Here is a 24,641-nt window from a genome sequence, read left to right as displayed (position 1 = left end):
TACAGTAGTAACGCGTTCCGCACTGGGAAATCACATGAAATATGCAGCCCGCATTCTTTTCACCTGCCGCCCGGCGCTGGTAAATAACCGTTGTTGCACATCATCTCCTCGCAACACTTGTGCCGACCAATCCACCAACCACCATGTCGCATCACCACAACTTGGACGTTGGCAAAACTGCGCTATTCAACACAACCGCAACCGGCGCCGATCTAGCCTCCCCCACCGCATTACCAGGCGCAAAGTCTCCGGGTGTCGCACGCATCGAAGCCCTCAACGCGCACACGTCCTTCATCAACCGCTGCTGCATCTTCTTCGGCATCTTCCTCATTGCGTATGCGTATGGTTTGGATGGGACGCTCCGATACACCTACCAACCATATGCCACTGCGGGATTCCAACGGCATTCCACCTTGGCTACCATTAGTATGTCTGGTGAAATCTGTAGTCGTTCCGAGTCACCAACGCTAACATTGACCAAGATGTCTTGAGGAGCGTCATCGCCGCTGCTGCGCAGGTAAGTCTTAGAGTCTGCTACCACGTATAAACCCATGCTCACTGTGTGCTCAACAGCCTACTGCGGCTAAGATTGGTAAGTTGAGTCTTCACACCGATCAAGATATGAGAAACTAACTCGATGGTCACAGCCGATGTCTTTGGCCGCATAGAAGTCGTCATACTCTCCATGCTCTTTTACATCATCGGTATGCACACACCAAACTGGGAGCTTAGCGTTGTGCTCTGGCAGTCGTACTAACACGACCAAAGGTACCGTCATTGAATCCGTCAGTTCAAATGTCGAGTCCTTCGCCGCAGGCGCAGTCTTTTACCAAGTGCGTGCTGCAACAACGCCAAACGGACAAGACCAATACTAACGGGTATCCTACAGATTGGCTACACGACCATCATCGTGCTCATCGAAATCATCATAGCCGACATCACCTCCCTTCGATCTCGACTCTTCTTCTCATACATACCTGCCGTTCCATTTCTGGTAAGCAATATAACCGTACGCTCCGGTTTAGCTTGTTTCTGATGTTCGGTAGATCAATACTTGGGTCAGCGGCGATGTAAGTCAAGCTGTGCTTAGTCATACCACTTGGCGATGGGGGGTAGGCATGTGGTGCATCATATACACAGTGTGTTGTATCCCTCTAGTTGCTTCGCTCATGTGGTCTAGCCGACAAGCTAAAAGGGCCGGCGCATTCGATGCATACCAAACACCATACGAAGTTCATGGCGGTACCAGGAATTTGCTAGTCACTCTCTTTTGGCAAATGGACGTCCCCGGCGTCGTGCTGCTTATTGCGGTATTCGGCTGCATTCTGACTGTAAGTCGGCATGTGTTTGCACCAGACGAGATTCCGATTTGCTGACCAACCACGAGCCTTTCACCATCGCAGGTGGCGCGCAATCGCAATGGGGGACTGCCAAAGTCATTGCTCCTCTTATCATCGGCTTCATGTGCCTCCCCGCCTTTGTGCTCTGGGAACGCAGAGCACCTCATCCAATGCTCCCGTTCCATCTACTGAAGGATCGTGCGGTTTGGGGTGCTTTAGGTATTGCTTGCACTTTGAACTTTGCATGGACCATGCAAGGCGACTTCCTGTACACTGTACTAGTCGTCGCATTTGATGAATCAGTAAAGAGCGCAACTCGCATCAGCTCTTTGTACAGCTTCTCCTCGGTAATTACCGGATTGATTCTTGGTGGTGTTGTATTCAAGGTCCGCCGCTTGAAACCTTTCATCGTCGCCGGAACTTGTCTTTTCGTGGTAGCTTTCGGTCTTCTAATTTACTACCGTGGCGGCTCTGGCGATTCGTTGCATTCCGGCATCATCGGAGCGCAGATATGCTTGGGCATTGCAGGAGGCATGTTTCCATATCCTGCACAAGCCAGTATCCAAGCTGCCACAAAACACGAGCGTAAGTTTCTTCCATGGCAACTCACGCTAGTTGAAGCGACAATACTAACTACCCAAAACAGACGTCGCAATCGTAACGGGCATTTATCTCGCTACCTACAACATTGGCAGCGCGCTTGGTAATACAGTCTCAGGTGCTATGTGGCAGCAGATCATCCCAAATGAGTTGGCCCGTCGCATTGGCGATCCCTCGCTCGCAGCCGTCGCGTATGGTGATCCGTTTGCATTTGCAACTCTATACCCAGTGCAAACCCCAGAGCGTATCGCTGTGATACAGGCATACAGACACGTGCAAAAATTACTCTGCATCACGGGTATATGTCTTGCAGTACTTCTTGTCGCTTTCTCGCTGGTCATCCGGAACCCGGAGTTGGGCAAGGACCAGAGCCTGAAGCATGCTGAGGAGGATGCAGAAGTCAATTGCTCGGATAGTAGGTCCTAGTGTTGAAGTTTAGCACATGTTACACGCTAGAGTCAGTACCGACTGATCTTGTTGCATATACGAGAGTCCAGGTGGTGGTGGAGCGGACTGACATCATCGTCGTCTACGGATACTACCGAGCTGTTGAGCTTCTACTATAAAACAACAAAAAGACAGATGATTTGGAATTACCTCTAGCCCATCGGTGAATCTACATCGTTTACTCGTATGCCACAATGTTACTGCGAATATACAGGTCCGAGGTCACTCGCGAAGAGACTTCAGCCTTGAGCGCGAAGCCCAGAAGACAGAAAGCTACTTGTGAGATGAAAGGCGACCAAGAGCTTGATGCAGCCCAACCAAACTCGATCTCGAGTCCCCGACACATAGCAGCCCGCCTCTCGATCACATCCACGACAAACCGCCGCCCCCTGTTAACGACATGTGTATGGTGCCCGGCGAACACGAGACATCAAAAATCACTGCAGAAACGAGTTTGCGAGGCGCACCATGATCGATGTCGCTTTGGCTGTGGTCGAAGCGACGATGAACGCCCATGCCTTTGTGCGCACACTTGGGACGATCCGAGCGACCAAGATCCCTCACGTGCATTCCGACGCCGGGTTGACCTCAAGGAATCCAAGATAGCTTGGTAGCACAAGCTTCATTGCGACTCAGTTCTAACCCGCCGAAGATCGTGGGGCTCCTGCGGGCTGCTGGGCCGTGCGTATCACGCAGGCTGCAAGAGTGCTGTCCCGGCCAATGAATCCTCCCTACGGCGTCTACCATGTTGCAACGCCTGTATTGTCAACAGCCTGGTCGAGAAAAATGCGCAAAGCAGCCAGAAACTTTGATCGCGGGGCCTTGCAAATATCTGCTTGGGGATGGACGCGTACCTAGACAACGACTTCTTCGGGACCTCGGGAGCCTCCGACTTCGGCAGTGCGCTTCGCAGAGTGCGGCTGCATCTTTGGTTTGTGCGAAAAGCTCAGGAGCATTCCGATGAACAGCACGTCCTCACAATATGCATTCGCTTCTTCTACGGCAAGGATTTGTCATCGCTGGCTCAGTTGTTGGATCATGCCACTCCGCTACCAGGTTGTTCGGGCGTTCGGTCTAAAAAGAAAAACCGAAGTCTCTCGTATCCCGGGCATCAGTTTCGCCGCCGCGTGTATGAGGGCCTTCCAGATACCGCCACGAACCTAGTTACGGAAGGTCGATAAGCATTGGTGTCGTATCCACGGTTGTGCTAATTGCGACGGCAGCACATCGCGCCATCACGGCGCCACGAAAAGCATGCATGACATCGCTCAGGCCGAAAACGACATGCGCATGTCGGATCTTCAACCGAATGTATGCTACCAGCAAGTGACAACTCTGCTGCTAGGTTGAATCCTTACGGTTTACCTTCTACCTTCAGAATCCGTTATCTGTTGACCCAATACCGGAGCACAAGCAGAGAACAGATCGTCCAAAAGCGTCAGTCGCTTGGCTCGACCCAGCTGCTTTGAGTTGGCTGGAGACATGGCATAACGCATCTTATGTGCAAGCAGGTATGATCCGAACTATGCGTGAATTGTGTGGTAAGATATGCTAGACGAGACAGCCAAAGCTCCCAAGATACCTCGACATGCGCGTTACCTGTAGCTTTGCTCTCATACCCATCTTCCACCCCTAGTCTCTGGCTATGGCTTCCGGTCTGCCTCTCGAGCCTTGACTATGAGTGGCGGCTTCAGCCAGAAAGAGTATGTTTGTTGATCCATCCAGTCATCACAGCTTTCGTTGAGCTCGAAGTCGAAGTCCCACAACAAGTGGCCCAAGGCAAGCCTCAACTCATAGTGTGCCAGACTGTAGGCGGAATTAGGCCTCTGCATAAGGGTGACCAGGGCAGTGGACTTACTTTCTTCCAAGGCAGGCGCGTGGACCGACTGAGAAAGGGTTGAACGCGTTCTTGTTGTCCTTCTCAAACTCCACGGAGCCTTCAGGCAACCATCTCTCTGGTGCGAAATCGTCTGGTCGGACGAAGTTTCTCGAGGAGTGAAACATCGGATAGTGGAGTATAAACACCGTGGCGCCCTTCGGAACATACTTGCCACAAATCTGCATACCGGCTGCTGGTACCAACCTCGCCAACGTCTCCGGAGCGCCAGGGTAGACTCGCATGGCTTCGTCTAGAACTGCGCTCATGTACGCTAACCTCGGCAGTGCCTCTATTGTCATCGCGTCTTTCGACTTGAAACTGTCATAGATCTCTTGCTTCAATCTCATCATGCAGTGGGGATTCTTCAAAAGTAAATATAGCGTTCCCGAAAGCACTGTTGCCGTAGTTTCTGACCCTACCACCATGAAGAGAGCGGCATTGCCGACCATTTGATCCAGAGAGAGGCTCGCTTTCTTTCCGCCGGGTCCACCGGTGATCAGACCCCAGAGATCTGGACGATCGGTCTTTCTTTCCAATCTTTCCTTCACACGATCTTCGGCGAACTTCATGTGCGCATCTCGCTTTGCTTTCATCGACTTCGGGACCAAGAGCGGCAGGATCTTTGACGCAAAAGGAACGTGGTAAAATACCACGATGCGGATGGTGACTACTTTGATCGTTGCGACTATCACACGAACCCAGCTGTTGTATTCTGATCGCTCCAATAGACCAAGAGAGGTGCCGAAAGCTAGATCACCCATAACGTCGAAGGCTAGGAAGTTGAACATGTCTACCATGTTTGTCTCAAGACTCTGATCAACCCGCGACTGGACGGCTGCTGTCAATCTGTTGACGTGCTTGAGCAACAGGGGCTCCTGCTCCTTCAGTGCCCGGGTGGAAAACCCTTGATTGAAGAGTTGGCGTTGTTCTCGATGCTTCTCGTCATCCAGCACGTCGATGATGCCCGGCTCTCCCGACATAGGCGGAGGGTTAGCAAGAGGGTTTTTTGGCAGCGGCTTGCGAGATGTGTAGTTGCCTGTCCCATGGATGTCTTTCGAAGTCAGCGTCGAGAAATATGTATGCGGAAGAGGTCATGTTTACCCTTCCATGCATTGCTAGAGGTGTAGCTCAATTCCCAGGGACTCAATCGCACAATTGGCCCATATTGCTCATGTAGACGGTGCGCATCAAACACCGTAGTACCCCTCCATCTAGAAAGAATGCGGGGTATAGGAGATGCTCGCCATAAGAACGGACCGGGGTAGTGTCGAAGTGGATGGATGAGAATATTGTATGACAGCCATCCTGCGATGGAGGTAATCTGATCACGATTAGAATTTCTACACCCTCATTGTACGAGTGAAGTAGCTTACTGCTACCGAAAAAATGCGTAGAAAGAGTAGAACAACTGTCATGATGAGATACACAATGCTTGGATGACACAGAGTTGCTCCGAGGGAATCTGTGGTGTGTACAGAAAGACCATGGGCATTTTTAGCCAGCTTCATTGCTTGTCCGATCAACCAAGGCATGCACTGACCGCTTCTCAAGTGCGATAAGGAATGTCATTTTCCTCGATTGGCATCACGCGACACCTTCTTGCCTTCGGTAGTTTTCTGGATACACACGGTCTTTACTCGGCGTCTCTTCGCAAGCACCGTATGCAACCCTATACTTGATCAAGACAAGTGGAGATGGCTGGTTCCACAGCGCGTTACAATCTAGAGTAGCTCCTAATCTCTATATCGTGGGGGATGTAAGTAGGTCCGTTTCAAAGAATGCTAGGAGTGATGAGTGAGCGAGTCTTGTGTACAATGAATCGCATAGTAGAGTACGTTGTATATAGTTATCACAGGAATCATAGCTCGCGGAACAGTCTATATACCAGCTGGTTCAACATAGCGAATCGTTCGTGATTCCGTAGACAGTTTAGGTATTTTTCGATATGCGCAGCCAGTCTGATCATTTCGCGCCTTCTGTGGCGTTCTTTTGCCCTCAAAGCAAGGCCCCCACAGAGGCGTACCTCGAGCAGCTCCAAAAGTACATTGTTGAAACGCCCCTACTCCTCCCATTTGCAGAAGCCATCACGTCGTTGACGGACACATGGACCATACTTTGTGACGGCCACCCGGACATAGCCAAACTCAAATCGGGCAAGCGACATGTCGTCAGTCTGAAACGATGGATAACCGACGGAATATCTGGACCTGTTTCAAGCTCCATGTCCGGTATTCTAGCGTTGCCGCTGTTGGTGGTTATCCAGATCTGCCAGTACTTCCAGTTGCTCGAGTTGCATGGTCTCACGCACGAGCGAATGCTGGCAAGCCTGAAGAAAGGTGGCGGCGCTCAGGGATATTGTGGAGGTCTTCCTACAGCCTTTGCTGTTTCCTGCGCCAAAGACGAGGAGGAGGTAGTCCATCTTGCAACCAAAGCTTTACGACTGGCATTTGCCGTTGGCGCATTTGGCGAATTGGGTGACGACGAGTTGGTGGAGGGAGCCACGACCATCGCAGTACGCCTGAGAACTCCTCCGCAAGGAGATGAGCTTGTGGCAGGTATTCCTAGAGTAAGTTGGGATTCTTTTCGTATTCGCTGCAGGGCCTCTCCCCTGTCGGTCTTTGGACTTGTGTCACAGGAACATGACTTCCACCGAAGCAAACAAGCAGCATTTAGCAATTCCATTCCTGTGTAACAGCTACTTACAACATGCAGTGCTACATTTCGGCGATCACAGACCCAAAAACGATAAGTATCGTAGGCCCTGTGCTAGAGCTCGAGAAGGTGGCAGAAAGAGCTCGTAACCGTGGTTTGCTAGTCACCGATATCCATATCCGTGGCAAAGTGCACAACCCGGAGAACGCGCCTTTGGTCAAAGTGCTGTTTGACATTTGTCGGGAGCATGACGACATGATGCTGCCTGATGCTAGTCAGCTGCGAGTTCCTGTGCGATCGAATTTGGATGGCAGCTTGCTGCATGATTGCTCGCTGACACACGAGGCAATCAACACCATCCTCGCCTCTCGATGCGAGTGGTATCGGCTTTTGAAGGATGTCGCACAGGACCTAGCGGGAAGTGGTACAGACGCCCATACATTTGCTTTGTTCGGCATAGGAGACCCAGTCCCCCTGATGCCGTTCCACAACGCTCGCTTGCGGATATCGAAGATGGAAGTCCATACCACTGTTCAGGGGGCCAGGTTGGCTGAATACAAGTAGTAGGTAGCCCCAACAGGCTGACGCGACTAGCGCCGCGCTAACACATCACGCCAGCCCGGAAGACGCCGTTGCCATCACTGGTGTTTCATGCCGACTCCCACGAGCAGCCGACCTCGAAGAACTATGGCAGCTCCTCGCCGCTGGCACATCGACTTGCGAAGAGATCCGCCATGACAGGGTTCCGATGCGCGAAAGCTTTCGCGCGTTGCAAAACGACAAATGGAAGCCGAAGTGGTTCGGCAACTTCATTGATGGGGTCGATGAGTTCGACTGGGCTTTCTTCCGCTCGAATGCCAAGGAGGCTGCCAGCATGGACCCTCAGCAACGCATCCTCTTGGAACTGACCTATCAAGCTCTGGACAGCGCGGGCTACCTCCGCAAACATGTTCGCGAGAACGGAGACAAAGTCGGCTGCTTCATCGGCGCAAGTTTCATCGAGTACACGGACAATACGAGTGCCCATCCACCAACTGCATATACAGCGACTGGTACCATTCGGGCATTCTTGTGCGGCAGGCTTAGCTATCACTATGGCTGGACTGGACCGGCGGAAGTCATCGACACGGCCTGCTCCTCTTCGCTTGTCGCCATCAATCGTGCCTGCCAGTCCATCTGGTCGGGTGAGTGTCCTATGGCTGTTGCTGGAGGAGTGAACATCATCTCCGGAGTTCACAACTATCTGGGTCTTGGCAAGGCCGGCTTCCTCAGCCCGACCGGTCAATGCAAGCCTTTCGATCAAGCGGCTGATGGCTATTGCCGTGGAGATGGTGCTGGAATGATCGTATTGAAGCCCTTGAAACAGGCGATGGCAGATGGTGATCCAGTTTTAGGCGTCATACCGGGGTCGTCCACCAACCAAGGCGGTTTGTCTGCATCTTTGACAGTCACTCAACCCTCGGCACAGGTTGAGCTATACCAGTCGATTCTTGAACGTGCTGGAATGAGTCCAAACCATGTGTCCTACGTTGAAGCCCACGGGACCGGCACACAAGCAGGCGATCCTCTTGAGGTGAGCAGCATCAGAGACGTGTTTGGTGGATCAGATCGTCCAACCAAACTCTATCTTGGTTCTATCAAAGCCAATACTGGCCACGCAGAGTCGGCGGCTGGGGTCGCTGGACTGCTCAAAGTCATCGCTATGTTATGGAAGAAAGCAATCCCGCCCCACGCATTGTTCAAATCTTTGAACCCCAAGATTCCCTCATTGGCCCCGGACAAGATTGTCATCGCAAAGAGCCTGGAACCATGGGAAGTACCCTTCAGAGCTGCGTGGGTGAACAACTACGGCGCGGCTGGAAGTAACGCATCGCTTGTTGTCTGCGAAGGGCCTCGGAGGAGCTCTAGCAAAGCGTAAGTGTGAATCTCGCTCCTAGAAAGCTAAGCCTAACCTATCTGAATAGACCGACTCAGCTGCCTGCGGGTACCCACTATCCAATCATACTCTCAGCCCACACATTTGAGAGTCTGAAGGCTTACGCAGCTGTCCTTAAATCGTACATTAGCCAAGGAGATCTGAGCCTCTCGAGCCTTGCTTACACCCTATCGGAGCGGCGAAAGCGCCATTCGGTGGCCTGGATGACAACAGCTTGCGACATTGCCGGCTTACGCACCGAACTCTCCACGGACATCTCGTCATGCAGCATACCCCAACCTTCGAAGCGTATCGTGCTTGCATTCTCCGGCCAAAGCAAGCAGAATGTTGGTCTATCGAAAGCGGTTTACGAGTCAAATCCCAGGCTACGCTACTACCTCCAAGAGTGCGATCGAATCCTCGTCGCGCTTGGAACTCCATCGATCATCCCGGCTATCTTCCAGACCACCGTCATTACCGATCCAGTTCTGTTGCAGACAGGTACCATGGCGGTTCAATATGCTAGCGCTAGGTGTTGGATCGATGCTGGCGTGCAGCCCGCTTGCGTCATTGGACACAGCTTCGGAGAGTTGACAGCAATGGCCGTATCGGGTGTGCTCTCTCTTGAAGAGGCCCTCAAACTTGTCACTACCCGAGCCCAGCTCATGGTGACTAAATGGGGACCAGAGAGAGGTACTATGCTAGCAATATTTGCGCCGTACTCTGTTGTCGAACGTGTCATTGATGCAATCGGTGGTGAATCCCTAGAGATTGCTTGCTTCAATGCCACTAACAGCCACGTCGTAGTTGGTACCAAGATTGCGGTGACCAATGCGGAAAGACTGCTGGTTACTGACCCCTCGTTCAAGGGTGTCAGCAGTCGGAGAGTCGATGTAACTCATGGCTTCCATTCCGTCTTTACCGAGCCACTTCAGAACGACTTCATGGAGTTCTTGAAATCATTGGACTTCAGAGAAGCTTCTATTCCCATCGAGCCATGCACAAAGGTGCACACTTCATTGATCAATGCTGAGCATGTTGCATCACATCTTCGCCAACCGGTCTACTTCATGGACGCCATTCGGCGGATAGAAGAGCGCCTGGGAGGCTGCATCTGGCTTGAAGCAGGATTCGATTCATCCATTATCCCCATGATTAAGCGTGCGACAGCTGAACCGGAGATTCATTCATTTCTCAACATTAAGACGGCTGATGTTAGTCAACCTACCAACGTTCTCTCTCAAACTATCATTCACCTCTGGAAGGAAGGGATCGATATCACCCCATGGGCTTTCCTGTCTCCTTCCGAAGCTGGCTTAGAACCAGCATGGCTACCCCCCTATCAGTTTCAGAGAACCAAAGCTTGGCTCGAGAATGTTGATAGAGCTACTGAGCTTCAGCGGAGTTACGGAAGTCTTGGCTCGCAAAAGCTCGAGACCGCTTCTGTTCCGATCCCTGTTCGCTTGCTGCATCATGCTGAGTCTACTAGCAGTGCGAACAAGTTTGTTGTCAATAATTCGGCCAGCCGCTTTCGTGAGGTCATCAGTGGCCATGCAGTCCGTGGTCGGCCGCTTTGTCCCGCTTCCATGTACATGGAGTGTGCGGCTATGTCAGCTCAGATTCTGGGTGCAGACCTCGGATCTAAATCGCTAGCATTTGAGGACCTATCATTCGAATCACCGCTAGGCGTCGACCTGGATCGCAACGTCAATCTGACTCTCGAAAATATTGACAAAAACGGATGGAAGTTTGTTCTTTCGAGCTCTTCCGGGCAAGCAACCAGTTCCCACCGCTCAACTGTTCATGGCAGGGGTCGGATGGCTCTAGTAGAGAATCCTCGATTTTCTACATACAAGCGGCTCATAGCTGACCGCCTTGACTCAATTCGATCGAGTCCGAGCTCGGAGAAACTCAACGGCGGACGAGCCTATAAGCTGTTCTCAAAGGTTGTGGACTACGCCGACTTCTTCCACGGGATTCAAAGTATCGTCATTGACAACAACGAGGCACTAGCCGACATCCGTATGCCAGACAGTCATCTTGGAGGCAATGAAAGCGCAGTAACGAAGTATTGCGACACTGTGTCCATTGACGCGTTCATTCAAGTCTCCGGCCTTCTCATCAACAGCAGCAAAGTATGCCCACAGGGTCAGGTTTTCGTAGCTTCCGGCCTCGAAAGTGTCACGACGTCCAAACATTGCGACTTCGACACTCACAAGGAATGGGACGTCTATGCCATTTTCACTCTCATCGATGATGTGCATGCGACCGGCGACGTCTTCGTTTTGACCAAAGACGGCGAGGTAGCCATGACAGCTATCGGTGCCAAATTCCATCGTCTCGAAATCTCCAAGCTTGAGCGAACGCTTGACGCAGCCAATGGATCAAGATTAACCTCGAAATCGTGTTCATCTCTCTCTCTTCGCGAGAACTCTAGGCCCGCTATGCTCGAGAGCCCTCCGCCATTGACGCCCGATGGCGCTTCCAACTCATCAAGTGCTTCCTCGGTGGCTGGCGACGAAGCCAAAGAAACAGATGATCCGTTGAGGGCGATGATCTCCGCATATACTGGCGCACCAGCAGATTTCATTGCCTCAAACACTTGTATCGGTGATCTTGGTATCGATTCACTGGCGTCGGTCGAACTCTCGGACGAGATTAACGACCGTTTCGGGAAGATTGTGTCGCCTGGCGAGCTTCTAACGGTGAGCTTTGGTGCATTGAGCCAAACCATATTTTCTGGCGTCACCAAAGCCGACCGAAAGCAAGTCTCACCAGTAATCACGCCGACGGCTAGATCTCCCTCCCCGGTCTCTAAGACATCCAAAACCGGATTAATACCTCATTCAAGCCCGGAGGAAGGTGCCAAGGACTCTATTGGTAGGACTCGACGCGCGAAATTGTTCGAGCTTATTTCAGATCTTTGTGGCGTTGCTGTCAGCCATATCGAAGATCACCAACTTCTTCAGGACCTCGGCTTCGACTCTCTATCCACGACAGAACTCGTTTCCTGCCTATCTGAAGAGTTCAACGTCGATATCAATGGTATTGATAGCCTCCTTGACGTTTCTGTCAAGGATCTGATGCACTTGGCTGGACTTTCTCTAATGAAGTCAAGTATCACCCCACTTTCGAAGCCGTCAAACTCACCTGTGCTTGATCCACCCATACACCATTCTATCAGAACTGCCGAGATTACGGATCCGTTTCAATCTCTCTTGGAGGCAGAGTCTTCCTTTGAAGAGTATGCCCGGTCTTGCCAGTTTACAGAGTATCTAGCAAAGGTCTCTGCTCGTCAGGACGAGCTTCTTCTTGCTTACCTAATTGAAGCTTTCCAGAAGCTAGGTATTGATTTCAAGACCATTGCGCCGGGCCAGAAGATTCCCGATTTCGGATATCAGTCTAAGCACAGTAAGGTAGTGCACAGATACTACGAGATTCTTCAGAGGCATTGTGTTATCGAAAAGAAAGACTCCGGATATATCCGGTCATTTTGTTCACCCACCCTTCCTCCCAGCTCGTCCCAGCTTCTACGCCACCTCATCACCGACCACCCAAATTATCGTTGTGAGGCTGAACTCATGGCTCTCACCGGACCGAAGATTGCAGAATGCTTGATGGGTGTGGAGGACCCTGTTAAGCTGCTCTTTGGCACCAGCACGTCCCAGGAAATCGTTGGAAGCTTCTACACCCAAGCCCCTATGTTTGCCACTCTGACTGAGGTTCTTGTGGACTTCATGGTTCGATTAGTCAAGAAGGCAAATGGACCAGTTCGTATCCTCGAGGTTGGAGCCGGCATGGGAGGGACTACCAAGCGGCTTGGTGAAGCACTAGGTGCTCTCGGCCATTCCATTGAATATGTATTCACGGACATATCTTCAACCCTGGTCCGAAACGCTTCTAAGAAGTTCAAATACTCGTGGATGCAGTTCAGAACGCTTAACCTTGAAGTCGAACCGCCTACGGAAATGGTTGGCAGGTTCGACGTCGTCATTAGCACGAACTGTGTTCATGCAACCGCCAACAGAACTGAAACCTGTCGTCGTATCAAGCACATGCTCAATCCGCATGGTGTCTTGGTGCTCTCAGAAATCACTACGATCTTCGACTGGCACGAGGCTGTTTTTGGTTTGCTGGACGGTTGGTGGTTGGCGGTCGATGCCACACATGCCATTCAACCTGCAGCAGTCTGGATGAACTTCATGCATCAAGCTGGGTTTGCAAGCGCCACCTACTCTCAAAGCACAATGCCGGATTGCAATCTTCAGCGGCTACTTATAGCCTCTGTGAAGCAGTATCTGGAACCACAGCGTCACAGTGACTTGCCAACGTCTGGTGTTGACACAGTTGTTTACAAGGTCGTTGATGGTATTGAGATAGAAGCCGATGTCTACTTGCCGAACAGCCCTCCAATTAGCTCGATGCCTGTAGGTAAATGGCCCTCCGCACGCGTTGCTGTTCTGCACTAAACGTCTGGCAGCATTGATGATCCACGGAGGTGGCCACATGACACTTTCACGCAAAGCAATCAGACCAGCACAGACAAAGTTCTTGTTGTCGCACAACATTCTTCCCGTCAGCATAGACTATCGGTTGGTTCCAGAGGTGAATGTCATTGACGGACCGTTTTCCGACGTACGAGATGCATACGTTTGGATCCAGACAAAGCTCTCTGCTATCACATCTCAATACGGCATCTCGATAGACCAAACTCGCATAGTTCCGATTGGGTGGTCAACGGGTGCCCATCTCGCCATGAGGTAAGTATTGACTGTACGAAGTGCATGTGAGATATATACTAACTTCGTACCTCTACCTCTGCAGCCTTGCTTGGACTACCAAAGCGCTCGACATCCCGTCACCAGCCGCCATATTGGGCTTTTATGGCCCAACCGACTTTGAAACTGGGGCTCTGGAAAGGCATCAGGAAGAGCAGTCTTACGGAGAGTTCCCTGCCCGCAGAATGCGACTTGAGAAAATCATGCAGGCTCTGCCGCGGGCACCCGTGACGAACTATGGCACCATGATGGATGGTAGTCGATTGGGTTGGATCAAGCCCGGCGACCCACGCTCTGAGCTCATCTTCGCGGTTCTCAAGGAGGGCATCGGGCTAAACGTTCTGCTCTACGGCCTTTCTCCTAAGGCTCTGGCCCAAAAGCCTGACCCAGAGCTTGTCAGAGCGATTAGCCCAATGGCGCATGTGCGAGACGGCTCCTACAATGTCCCCACATTTGTCATTCATGGGCTACAGGATGAGATTGTACCGTTCAAGACAGCCGAATCGTTCGTAAAGGAGCTGGACAATTCTGGAGTTGAATGTGGCTTCTTACCGGTTCCTGGAGTGAAACACATCCATGATCTGCATCTCAAGCCGGGAAGCAGGGAGTGGAAAAGCCAAGTAGAACCAGGATATCTGTTCCTGTTCAAGCATCTAAAGATGTCCTTTTAGGTAGACTTATAGTCGAACATAGTCACTGATCTCTTGTCACTGCAACGAATGAATCACATATCCGGTAGAGTCGATCGCCCTTTCTGGTACCATGCATGCCCTCGCAAAGCAGAACCTGGTTGTATTTCGATAAGTTGCGTAGCCAACCATGCAGCGGAGCAAATCAGTAGGCGCTCTCGGTCCTAATGTCAATACCGAGGTTGAGAGTACAAGCAAAGGTGGCCATTGCGTCAAGAAGGGTGTCTCTTATCTTCGCACACCGCTTGCGATGTAGGTGCATACTATCCAGAGCTAGCATCGTATCTATTGCGGACCGAATGTAAAAACGTACACCTCACATGTCGGCGACACGAGAATTGGACCGAGGAACCGGCGAACGGGCAAATCAACACTCAACCTACTCCAAGAGTCTGGTGACATATGGTGCGGGGCATGGTGTACCGGGTACATGCAGCTAGTGTGCTACAAGAAAGTCTCAAAAGGTAGCTTATGGCCCACTACGTCTCATGGTCACGCCGACGTCCAATCCACCATTGTTATCCATCCTCCGGCCTTCAGAAATGAGCACAGCCATAATCTCCGAAACGAGCAACATGTCCCCGAAAGGCAAAACGAAGATCACTCGAGAGGAAGAAGATCAGATATGGTCTTGGAACGCTTCACTTCCGCCAACTCCTCACTTGACTATCACTCAAGTCTTCACCAAGCAAGTCAGCTGCTCCCCTGACGCGCCTGCGGTGGATGCACCAGACGGTACACTCACATACACGCAACTGGAAAACTACTCTACGCGTTTAGCCCAACATCTTCATACTATACTCGATGAAGCCACTGCCGGTGAAATCATCCCGATCTGTTTCGACAAATCCATCTGGCTAGTTGTCTGTATGATGGCTGTGTCGAAGGCGGGGATGGCGTACACGACGCTGGACCCTGGCAACCCAACGGAGCGGTTACATGCGTGCCTGGCCACTATAAGTCCTCGAGTAATGCTTGCCGAAGAAAAGTTCAACGAGAGGTTTCCGCGCGAAGTTGTCAGCAAGGTGGTCATCAATGTGCCAGAAGTTTGCAGCAGCGATTCTGAGAGTGGAATGATCGGAGTGATAGACCTGCCAGTCGGCCTTCCGAATGATCTCGCTTATGTGTGTTTCACATCAGGATCGACGGGACTACCTAAAGTGGTTCAGCATACGCAAAGCAGTGCGGTCTCTAATGTTATCCATGGTCATGGTTACGCAGCTAGTAGTCGCGTTCTTAACTTCGCCTCCCAGGCTTTTGCTGCGAGCATTGTCACGACTTTGAAGACGCTTTGTAACGGGGGTCTATTGATCCTACCACCAGAGCGAGAGCGCATGGGCGGTATAGCGAACTTCATCACCAGGAAGAAAATCACTCGGACCTTCCTTACACCAACGCTGCTGAACCTGCTGAAGCCAGAGGAAGTGGATTGCTTGCAGTTTTTGACCGTAGGGGGTGAGCCCGTAACTCAGCGACTCATCGATATTTGGGCACCGCAGGTGTCGCTTGTGGAGGCGATTGGCATGACGGAGGGCGTGGGTATTGCGAACGCCATCGATGTTAGCGGGAAGAAATGTAAAGCTCGCCAGTTTATGACGGGTTGCGCATGGATCGTTGACCAAGACGATGCGAATACACTAGCGCCGATCGGGGAAACGGGGGAACTTCTTTTTGAGGGACCAGCGCTATTTCAGGGATACCGCAACGACCCGGAAGCTAATACGAAGGCATTTATCGACGGGCCACCTGTATGGGCGAAAGCGAGGGGGGAGATGAGACCCAGAGTGATGTTTCGAACGGGAGATTTGGCAAAGTATATCGAAGATGGCGTTGTGCAGATTGTGGGAAGGAAAGATACGCGTGTCAAGTTACATGGGCAACGCTTTGAGTTGGGAGAGGTGGAGAAGTCGTTGTTGGACAGCCTCCCATCGGGTGTGACGGTCGCAGCGGAGATAGTCGAACCGGCAACCGGAACTGGGCCAATGCTCGTCGCTTTCATACACGGGCTTGCAACAGACTTCTCTCACGAAGTCAGGCAGTTGAGAGAGAGATTGGCGGACAGTCTTCCGGATCACATGATACCGCGCGGATTTGTAGAACTCAAAGAACGGCCGTTAAACCCGTCTGGCAAACTCGATCGAAAGCTACTGCGGAGTCAGGCTGCCAGGATGTCGTTGGTTGATCTGGTGAAGCATGTTGGCGCTCTAAGCAAGTCTGCGCCAGTGACATTGCAGGAGCGAACGATGCAACGTCTATGGGCCTCAGTGCTCGGCCTTCCTGTAGAGTACATCGGTTTGCAGGACGATTTCTTCCATCTTGGCGGAGATTCCTTGCACTGTATCAAGCTCATCGCACAAGCACGGAAAGAGCAGGTCATTCTGTCAATCGAAGACATCCTGGTAAATCGAACTCTCCAGGCTATGAGTACATCGGCAAGGTTCGAGGTATGCGCTCAGTCGACTACGCTAGGCGGTGAATATACAGCGCACACGATAGAGACAGTCGCACCGGAGATCTCACAAGATGATGTCGACGCTGTTGCTCTGGCGACGGACTGGCAGGCCTGGTGTGTCGGGCAGGGTCTGCTCAAGTCACATGGCTGGCATGACTACATGATCTTCAGGTTTCCCAAAACACTGGATGTTGGAAGGTTGCAACGCGCTTGTCAACAGCTCATAAACCAACACGCCCTCCTACGGACGGTGTTCGTAGTGAAAGCAAGACAAACTTTCCAGGTCGTTCTCAAGGCCAAGGCTTTCCCCTTCCGGTTCACTGTGGAGCAGTCTAGTGACAGTCAGAATATGGACGGGCTTGTTAAGGAGATCATTCAGCAGGATATGAAACGACACCGTCAACTCGGCGATACTTTGGTAGCTTTTACCCTTGTACATGATGCCACGACTAGCACAGCGCAACTGGTCCTTCGAATCTCCCACGCCCAGTACGACGCGCTCAGTCTCGACACATTGTGGCGCTCGCTCGAGGCTTTGTATTTTGACAGACCATTGGAAGTCATTCCTTTCACCGACTTCTGCGCAGAAGCAGTCTTAGCAAGCAGGAATTCTGAGACGTTCTGGAAGACAGCTCTGGCCAACAGCTCGATGAGCGAAGTTCGTGCTCACACTCGCCCTAGCGTGGACTGCCCTATCAACGGCGCCGTCAAGATTTCCGTTCCCTTGGTAGATCTGAAAACTTCGGGTTACACGAGCGCAACCGCTGTTCTTGCCTCATGGTCGATCGTGCTGTCGAAGCTTACGGGTCAGGACTCTGTCGTATTCGGGTGCATCATTTCTGGAAGACACATGATGATGCCCAACGTATCGGATATCCTCGGCCCATGCATGAACGTCATACCTTTGCGCACGGATGTCGTTTCAACCGCAAAAGCTTCTTCGCTTCTCGATGCGACTCAAAGCAACTATCTGAAGTCGCTGCAGCATGGCCATATTGGACACCATCACATCATAGAGAAGTGCACCAATTGGCCTCGATGGACACGATTCTCGACAGTCGTGAATCATCTCAGCTTCGGGTCGATCGAGCAGCCATTTCCAGAACTTGGCGGGTGCGCATTCGATGTGTACGAACCGGAGCATGACAAAGCCGACCTATGGCTACAAACATCTGCTCGCGACAACAAGCTAGAAGTCGAACTGAGATACTCGCAACAGGCTTTCTCGGAAGATCGGGTTAAAGCGGTGTTGAGCGGCTTCGTTCAAACTTACGAACAGCTGCCTCATTTGTTGGAACAGAAACTGTCAGACATCCTTGCTCAACTCGATCTGGCTGCATTCCAGCACAACCTGGTCAGCCCCCGACAAGCTAGGAAGCAGGCATCAAGGCCTGGGACAGAAGATACAAAGATCTTGGAGGAAGTAGTTTGTTCAGCTTGGGAGTCGGTGTTGGGATCAGACTTCAGGTCGTCTCCTGGTTTCACATACCAAACTCCATTCTACGAAATATGGGGCAACAGCATTGCTGCTGCCGCTCTTGCTTGTGAATACTCCAAGCGGGGATTTGCTACAAGTATTGAGGAATTGCTTGATTTCCCGTCTGTTGCAGAGACTATTGCTCTTCTCTCAACCCGCACAAAGGGCGATGCTGAGAAAGTCACTTAGCCTGCTGCACAACGAGCTTTTTGACATAGATAGTGCATTCATATCACAATAGACGTCGGCTTTTGATGAAACCTCGAGTATGAACCAATGTCGTGCTACAATGAGATGAAGATGTTTGCAGCCTGGAATGCGCAGCATGAGTCGTTCGGAAAAAAGGTGGCGTCCAATTTGGACTACTTACTGCGCCTGCATGAATAAACTGAGGACCAGGCGGATATCGAGAGGGCTTACTGAAACAAGTCCATCTGTATTCTTGCATCAAGAGTCCATGTATAGAGCAGAGTTGATGGAACCTCGACTGCAGACCTCATGAACTTCTCCGGCCATAGGGCTCAAATGGAAAAATCGCCGCAATGCCTGCCATGAGGATGTACAACGCGGCGCAAATATATATCGGGACAGCGGTTCCCGTCTTTGCCGCCAGTCAGCCCGAACCCAGCCATTCGTAGTCATCTCAAACATGACAGGTTCAGTGAAGAGCAGACTTACATCAGCGACCGTCGCAATAACGGCACTCAAGATTCCCATAACCCTGTTCCAGGCAATCGCGATCCCGTTGCCGGTACCTCTGTGCGCACTAGGCAGCACCTCCGGCGTATAAGCGTACAGCGTGCCATAGTAGATATTTAAACAGAAGTTGATGATGCATGTGAACGCCACATTCTGAACAGCAGTCCTGACCTGCGTGTACGCGAAGAAGAAAGCCATGGTGACCAATGCTCCAATAACCATGGTATATTTACGACCAAGGCGCGTATGACACATGTAGCCCGCTAGCACAGGTCCCCAAATGCCGCTAAAGTTCACAAGGGTGTAGTTGCGCCAAGTGATGTAGGGTGATGGTTCACCGAAGGCGGCGCCGCGGGATGAGAGGTAGGCGGGGAGGAAGACATTGTAGACTAAACGAAGGTGTACAAAGTCAGCGTATGTCTCACATGCAGTTCGCACAGAGACACTTACGGGGGTAGGCAAGGCCTATCAACGTCCACGAGAGCCAAATCAACGATGTGCTAATACCTATTCGTTTCGTGGAATACAGGCCGCGGAGGTGCATATTGATCTCTCCCAAGCCCCATTTACTCTGATTTCCACGTGCAGCGATACGATCTACGGTGCCACAGTCTTGCATCTGGGTGACGGTGAGACTACAAGGTCGATTGTATGTGGTGGCAATGAATTGGAGGGTTTCGACGCACTCGGCGTCTTTACCTTCGCTGACAAGGAATTTGGGAGTCTCCTTGAGACGGATGATGGTGATGCGGAGAATAGACATTACAAAAACCAAGGATCCAGAAGCGTACCATACGTAGCGCCAACCTTGGTTGTTAGACTTTGTACAGGGGCCCGCCGTGGGATCGAGGGATGGGTCTGCGCAGCTAAAATTTGGAAGGAAGGCCCAGGCAAAAAAGCCAGCTACGAGCTGACCAATGCCTAGTCAGAGTGTTAGTACTTAGGCTTATAGATGCCATCCCTCGGAGAAGAAAACAACGGAAGATTGGGGATATATATACCCCACCAAGCTGCCATGAGCGTAAGCATCCACTGCCTATAGCTAGGCAGATACTCCAAGAACACTGCCGTATCCAACACCAAATTCCCTCCGGCGCCAAAAGCACTCAAACATACGAACAAGCCCAAGACTTCCCAATTTGGGCTTGCTCCAGCCACAATTGCAAAGATCGAGCAAATCAGCAAACTAACGTTAAACGCTGTCTTTCGGCCGATGATATCGGCCGATAAGCCCCAGAATAAGGCTCCCGTGAGCATTCCGACGTAAGCAGCGATGGTCAGGCCGTTTCGGTAGGAAGGCTTGAACTCAAGGGCGGCTTGCGCGGCGATGACGGACTGAATGAGTAGGATGAGGGAGTCAACGGCGTAGCCAAAACCATTCAGGACAAAGAGCTAAGCCTTATTAGAAATGCTCAAAGATGTCAGAGACACATCAAGTACCTTCCATTGATACGTCGTGAAACCGATCTGGGGACTGTAATCAGTACACACCCACAAGAGTCTTCTCTCAACAAGCTTACCTCATCGATCGCATTGTTAACCAGATGCATTTTGGCATTTAGCACAGGATCAGTGTGCTCGAGTGTTAAGCAGAGCCTACGAATAGTACTTAGTCCGAGATCTCAACCTGTGTAGGAGTCTTGCGAAAGTGAAGCTGCTTTGCTTCGCGGTCCCAGCTCTCCTTCCATGTTTCCAACACTACCCCCTCGCTCTGTACTAAACCCGAAACTCCATCTGCTAGTTCTTGCCAAGTTGTGTACTGTTGATTAGCTTCGCCGCCATATTCGCCATATCTGCCCCTTGGAATACCGTTCCCCCATTCTTCTCTTGAAGCTGGGCTATTAATAAGCTTCTTTACACGCTCTGTGTTTATGACTGTAAGCGTGTATTCAGTTTCCTTTTGGTAGCAGGAGAGAAGAAAAGTAGTAGCTGTACGACTCTGGTAGTTCGTTGGTAGGTCTAGTATGTTGAGCTGGGGATATTGGTTACTAAAGCGTACTGGTAGCTTCTTGTGTGCAGGTTTAGTTAGCTTTGGGTTAAAGAAGACGCGCAAGACTTCTTGTTCGCTACTACATTGTTAGAAGTAGCGCAAAACTTAGTTACTATAGCACTTACTCTTGAATACGCATGCCTTGTAGACTGCATAGATGCTGACGCTCAACGATAGTAAGACCCTCCCACCTAGTCGAGTCATTCCAGGCGAACTGGAACACGTACATTGCGCTGTACTGTCGGTCTTTTACAAAGGACCACAGGCATCTGTCTAGAGTCTAATTAGCTTGTGTTATGTTTTACTAAGGCGAATTAATAAACTTACAACTTGTCTTTGTACTGCACCAAAAGTCGTTCAGACTTGTCGCTATCATCCCAGCTTCGTGAATAGAGCGAACATTGCTAAACTCTGTGCCCTCTCGCAGCTGTTTCAGCGCTATCTGTAGCGTAAGAGGTTTTTGGTCTTCTAGTGTCTCGTCTCTGTCCTTATTTTCTGTACATAAACTACCGGTGTAGTGTAGAATGTCGTTGTCATGATTCTCGACTCCTGCAATGAAGGTACTATCATACAGCATTTGGCGATTAACAGGTAGAGCGAGAGCGAGATACCAGTCTTTAGGATCCTGTTTCAGAACAGTCGTCTTCGTAGTTTTCTCTTGCGCAGACTGTGCCTTTGTCTTGTTCTTGTTAGGTAGTTCTAGCGTTTCCGAAGCATCTGGCTGCAGTTTGCTTTTGCGGGGAGCCATTTCAAGTGACGTGTTGGGTGCGTTGAAGAGTTGATTAGAATCGTATGGTAGTGGTGTTGAACTGGGCAGAAAGAAGGGAGAGATTAGGAGGAAGAAGTCCTACTTATATAGTAGGCGAGTGACGCTAGTGTACGATTGCATAAGTGAATCAGGTGGTTGCATGTTTTACATGTCATGTGCGATGACCCAGAGATGACCCAGAGTGAGACGAGCTAATCACAACTTCCGCAACCTCAACGATGCAAACGATAAGATACTCTCACAAATGAGAGAACCCGCAAGTCAAAGATGCATATGTCATGTACTAGGCTAGTTTGCACATGTCTAGGTGAATTACTTAGACGCGGACTTTTTCTCCGCGTATTTCTCTATCTGCTTTCGATATTCATCCGCCTCCTTCCTTTCTTTGTCTGTCTCACCGTCAACCGCTTTAGACAGAGCTGTAAGGATCAAGTCCCGGAATGTTGCAGCGTCTATCAATTCGCATTTACGTCGCCCACTCAGCTGATCAGCACTGATGCATGCCTGCTTTACCCTCTTTACATTCCATAGCCAGTCAACCATTGGTTGTCTAGGAGATCTTCCTCCAGGCGGGACATCTTTGGGGAACGCTTCGAACAACTCCGCGAGTACGGCAGCTGGGACATGGCTAAGATAAGATTTTCTTCTCTCGTCCTCCTTCCTGGCTTGCCGTTCAATGTGATCCTCACCTTGAGTTATCGACTGTGCCATCTGTTCTAGCTGTGTCAAGTTCTTGAAGACGCCTTTTTCCCAGATTGCCATCTTGGGATCGTGAGATATGCAGACGGAGCGCAACCTATCAATTTTTTTATTTTCGTTGTTGCGCAACCTATTAATTTCCTTGTGGTCTTTTTTGCCACTCTCGTCTTCTGCATTGTCGCTACTCTGGCTATTATGTTCTTCTTCTTCTGTTTGCTGGCTGTAGCGAAATTGGGTGCCAGTCCCGTACAGGTTGGGGGCTCGGAATATCTCACCAAGAGGTATTGCTTCCGTGAGATCATCGAAATGACGTAGAGACTGCACTACACTCTCAAGCGTGTTCCATCTGTGGAGTTCTTCTCCCGTGGTTCTTACTGCATCGATACTCGAACTATGACCAGTGAAGTGAAGAAGCCGCATTGGCTGGAAAGACCACTCTGCGTTTTCCGATTCTGGTTCAGACTCCCACTGGCATGAATGCAAGGCTTTAGGCCACTGAATTTCGTCCGTAGAGATGAAGAGAACCTGTTGGGGAATGTCACCTCCAACTGGGGGCGGTTGGTAGCCTAGAATGTATGCTGGCCGGCGTGTGATGGGAAGGAAGGTGCGGCGATTGGCCAGCGGCAGAGTAGTGCTATGAAGAGGCATCTTCAAGTACCTATTGGGTTGATACGATGATGCGCCTCGAGGTGCTATGCGGACAACAATACCCTTGATGTCTGTAAGGTCGCGACATTCGTGTAACCATGACCATATAACGCGATCATCCCATGGTTCCTTCGACTTATCCACGTTTATGATGACCATGTCACCTAAGGGATGCAATTTGGAGGAACTCCCTAGAGGCAGCATATACGCTCTCCCATCCTTTTTAGAGAGTCGATTAAACTCCTGCCGAATGCGTTCCGCAGCCGCTTGCAGTATAGCCGTCTCACCTGCGTGAACAACTAGGTCGGTTTCCATATCTGCGTTTGATTTGTTGTACAGCTCGGCTGCTTCGATTCTATCAGTTTCTCCAGATGGTTCCAATGCTTTCTCTAGGTCGAGTTCATCTGCGTTGTTGCTTAACCATCGTCCGCGAACATTAGCTTCCCAACCCGCACGGGCGTCATCTAACGTCTTTAGAAGATGCTGTACAATTTCCAAAACTGCAGGTGCATGGCGGGCTTGGCAGTTTACACTGTATTGACATTCTTGGAAAGTGTCTGGGTTTCTCTGATCGCGGGCGTATAGGTTAAGATGGGAGTTTGCAGTATCTTCCCAGATAAGGTGGTCGAACTTTTCCCTTGGCTGGAATGCCGAAATGACGATGCCCTTTGACGTGCGACCTGCCTTATGTTGCACAAAGCTACATGTATGACTTTCCCCATCATTGAATTCCCAGGCAAAGTCGCCACCGTACGGTTGGTACGGCGTGGGCTTGAGTTGAATCGAACCTTCTGACTGCTTGCGGATGCTTGCAGTTTCCTTTATAAGCTGAAGGATGCTGTCTGCGCTATTGCCGTGATGTTCGTGACTGAAAATGTGTACATCGGACCCTTTTGAGTGGGCAGAATCCCTCTTGCAACGTGTTATGCTCTTACTCCACGGGTTGTGAAGCGTTGTGGTAGCCGTCGCCATCTGAGCTAGGAGACTACCCCACGTGTGTCGAGGCCATCTCAGTGCATAGAGATGAGCAGGCGTGTAGCTGATGTCCCACTCTGGTGTCCTTGTTCTAGCTATGCCTCTCGCCTCTTCCGGCACAGCATAGATAACGTTTGGCTCGTGCGGTAGTTGAATGAGGTACATCCCGCACTGCGACCATATGTTAGTATGAGTGAGGCCTGACTTGATGTCAAACAGCCGACCACGAGGTTGTTGTATGGCCCACTGATACCTTGCAAAATCATCGTAGTCATGATCTGTCTTGAAGCTGGCATCTTTAGTCTGCGGGAGTACTATGCCATCAGCGCGAGCGAAATCTAGTCCTTTAGAAGGTTAGCAGTAGACAACAATAGAACGCATAATTTACTACCTCGTACAAGAACAGCGTTGACTTTTTCAGCGGCGATGACAGTGCCAAGGTTAGCAAAGACGTCTCCTTCTACTATTCTCCCCCATGCAACAGCAAGACTATTAAGAGCGACAATGTGAGGCTTCTTCTTGGGATTTGTATTTGTGGAGTTATTAGCCATTGTAGATAGACGTGAATGCTTGTTAATGAAGTACTAATTGGGCTGTATTGACATACTGCGGGAAAGAGCCTTGACGATGCG

The 24,641-nt window shown here is 50.8% G+C and overlaps 8 protein-coding genes across 8 annotated transcripts; 5 read left to right on the top strand and 3 right to left on the bottom strand.

Moving 5' to 3' along the window:
• Positions 1-143: 143 nt before the first annotated feature.
• SIT1_2 (ferrioxamine B transporter) lies at positions 144-757 on the top strand (the record flags this gene model as incomplete). The annotated part of the gene is made up of 4 exons (XM_051449320.1): positions 144-426; positions 483-517; positions 574-592; positions 648-757. The coding sequence occupies 4 exons, from the start codon at positions 144-146 to the stop codon at positions 755-757; spliced, it is 447 nt and encodes a 148-aa protein (XP_051299739.1).
• Positions 758-1,591: 834 nt separating this feature from the next.
• On the top strand, positions 1,592-2,366 carry SIT1_1 (ferrioxamine B transporter; the record flags this gene model as incomplete). The annotated part of the gene is made up of 2 exons (XM_051449319.1): positions 1,592-1,925; positions 1,987-2,366. The coding sequence occupies 2 exons, from the start codon at positions 1,592-1,594 to the stop codon at positions 2,364-2,366; spliced, it is 714 nt and encodes a 237-aa protein (XP_051299738.1).
• Positions 2,367-4,030: 1,664 nt separating this feature from the next.
• J4E86_008809 (uncharacterized protein) lies at positions 4,031-5,246 on the bottom strand (the record flags this gene model as incomplete). The annotated part of the gene is made up of 2 exons (XM_051449318.1): positions 4,031-4,193; positions 4,246-5,246. The coding sequence occupies 2 exons, from the start codon at positions 5,244-5,246 to the stop codon at positions 4,031-4,033; spliced, it is 1,164 nt and encodes a 387-aa protein (XP_051299737.1).
• A 1,241-nt stretch (positions 5,247-6,487) lies between these two features.
• Positions 6,488-13,302, top strand: J4E86_008808 (Type I Iterative PKS; the record flags this gene model as incomplete). The annotated part of the gene is made up of 4 exons (XM_051449317.1): positions 6,488-6,832; positions 6,979-7,145; positions 7,537-8,832; positions 8,883-13,302. The coding sequence occupies 4 exons, from the start codon at positions 6,488-6,490 to the stop codon at positions 13,300-13,302; spliced, it is 6,228 nt and encodes a 2,075-aa protein (XP_051299736.1).
• A 286-nt stretch (positions 13,303-13,588) lies between these two features.
• J4E86_008807 (uncharacterized protein) lies at positions 13,589-14,282 on the top strand (the record flags this gene model as incomplete). Its single annotated transcript, XM_051449316.1, has 2 exons — positions 13,589-13,593; positions 13,658-14,282. The coding sequence occupies 2 exons, from the start codon at positions 13,589-13,591 to the stop codon at positions 14,280-14,282; spliced, it is 630 nt and encodes a 209-aa protein (XP_051299735.1).
• Positions 14,283-14,875: 593 nt separating this feature from the next.
• Positions 14,876-18,418, top strand: J4E86_008806 (NRPS; the record flags this gene model as incomplete). The annotated part of the gene is given in 2 exon segments (XM_051449315.1): positions 14,876-16,699; positions 16,718-18,418. The coding sequence occupies 2 exon segments, from the start codon at positions 14,876-14,878 to the stop codon at positions 18,416-18,418; spliced, it is 3,525 nt and encodes a 1,174-aa protein (XP_051299734.1).
• A 2,621-nt stretch (positions 18,419-21,039) lies between these two features.
• On the bottom strand, positions 21,040-21,666 carry J4E86_008805 (uncharacterized protein; the record flags this gene model as incomplete). Its single annotated transcript, XM_051449314.1, has 2 exons — positions 21,040-21,191; positions 21,246-21,666. The coding sequence occupies 2 exons, from the start codon at positions 21,664-21,666 to the stop codon at positions 21,040-21,042; spliced, it is 573 nt and encodes a 190-aa protein (XP_051299733.1).
• Positions 21,667-21,999: 333 nt separating this feature from the next.
• On the bottom strand, positions 22,000-24,006 carry J4E86_008804 (uncharacterized protein; the record flags this gene model as incomplete). The annotated part of the gene is made up of 1 exon (XM_051449313.1): positions 22,000-24,006. One exon carries the CDS (start codon positions 24,004-24,006, stop codon positions 22,000-22,002), a length of 2,007 nt encoding a protein of 668 aa, XP_051299732.1.
• Between the last annotated feature and the right edge of the window lie 635 nt (positions 24,007-24,641).

This window comes from Alternaria arbusti (genome assembly GCF_024043155.1).
Source record: "Alternaria arbusti strain BMP 1465 chromosome Unknown scaffold_14, whole genome shotgun sequence".
NCBI lineage: Eukaryota > Fungi > Ascomycota > Dothideomycetes > Pleosporales > Pleosporaceae > Alternaria > Alternaria arbusti.
Note: the sequence above shows the minus strand (reverse complement) of the source record. Positions and strands in the feature narration are given on the sequence as shown.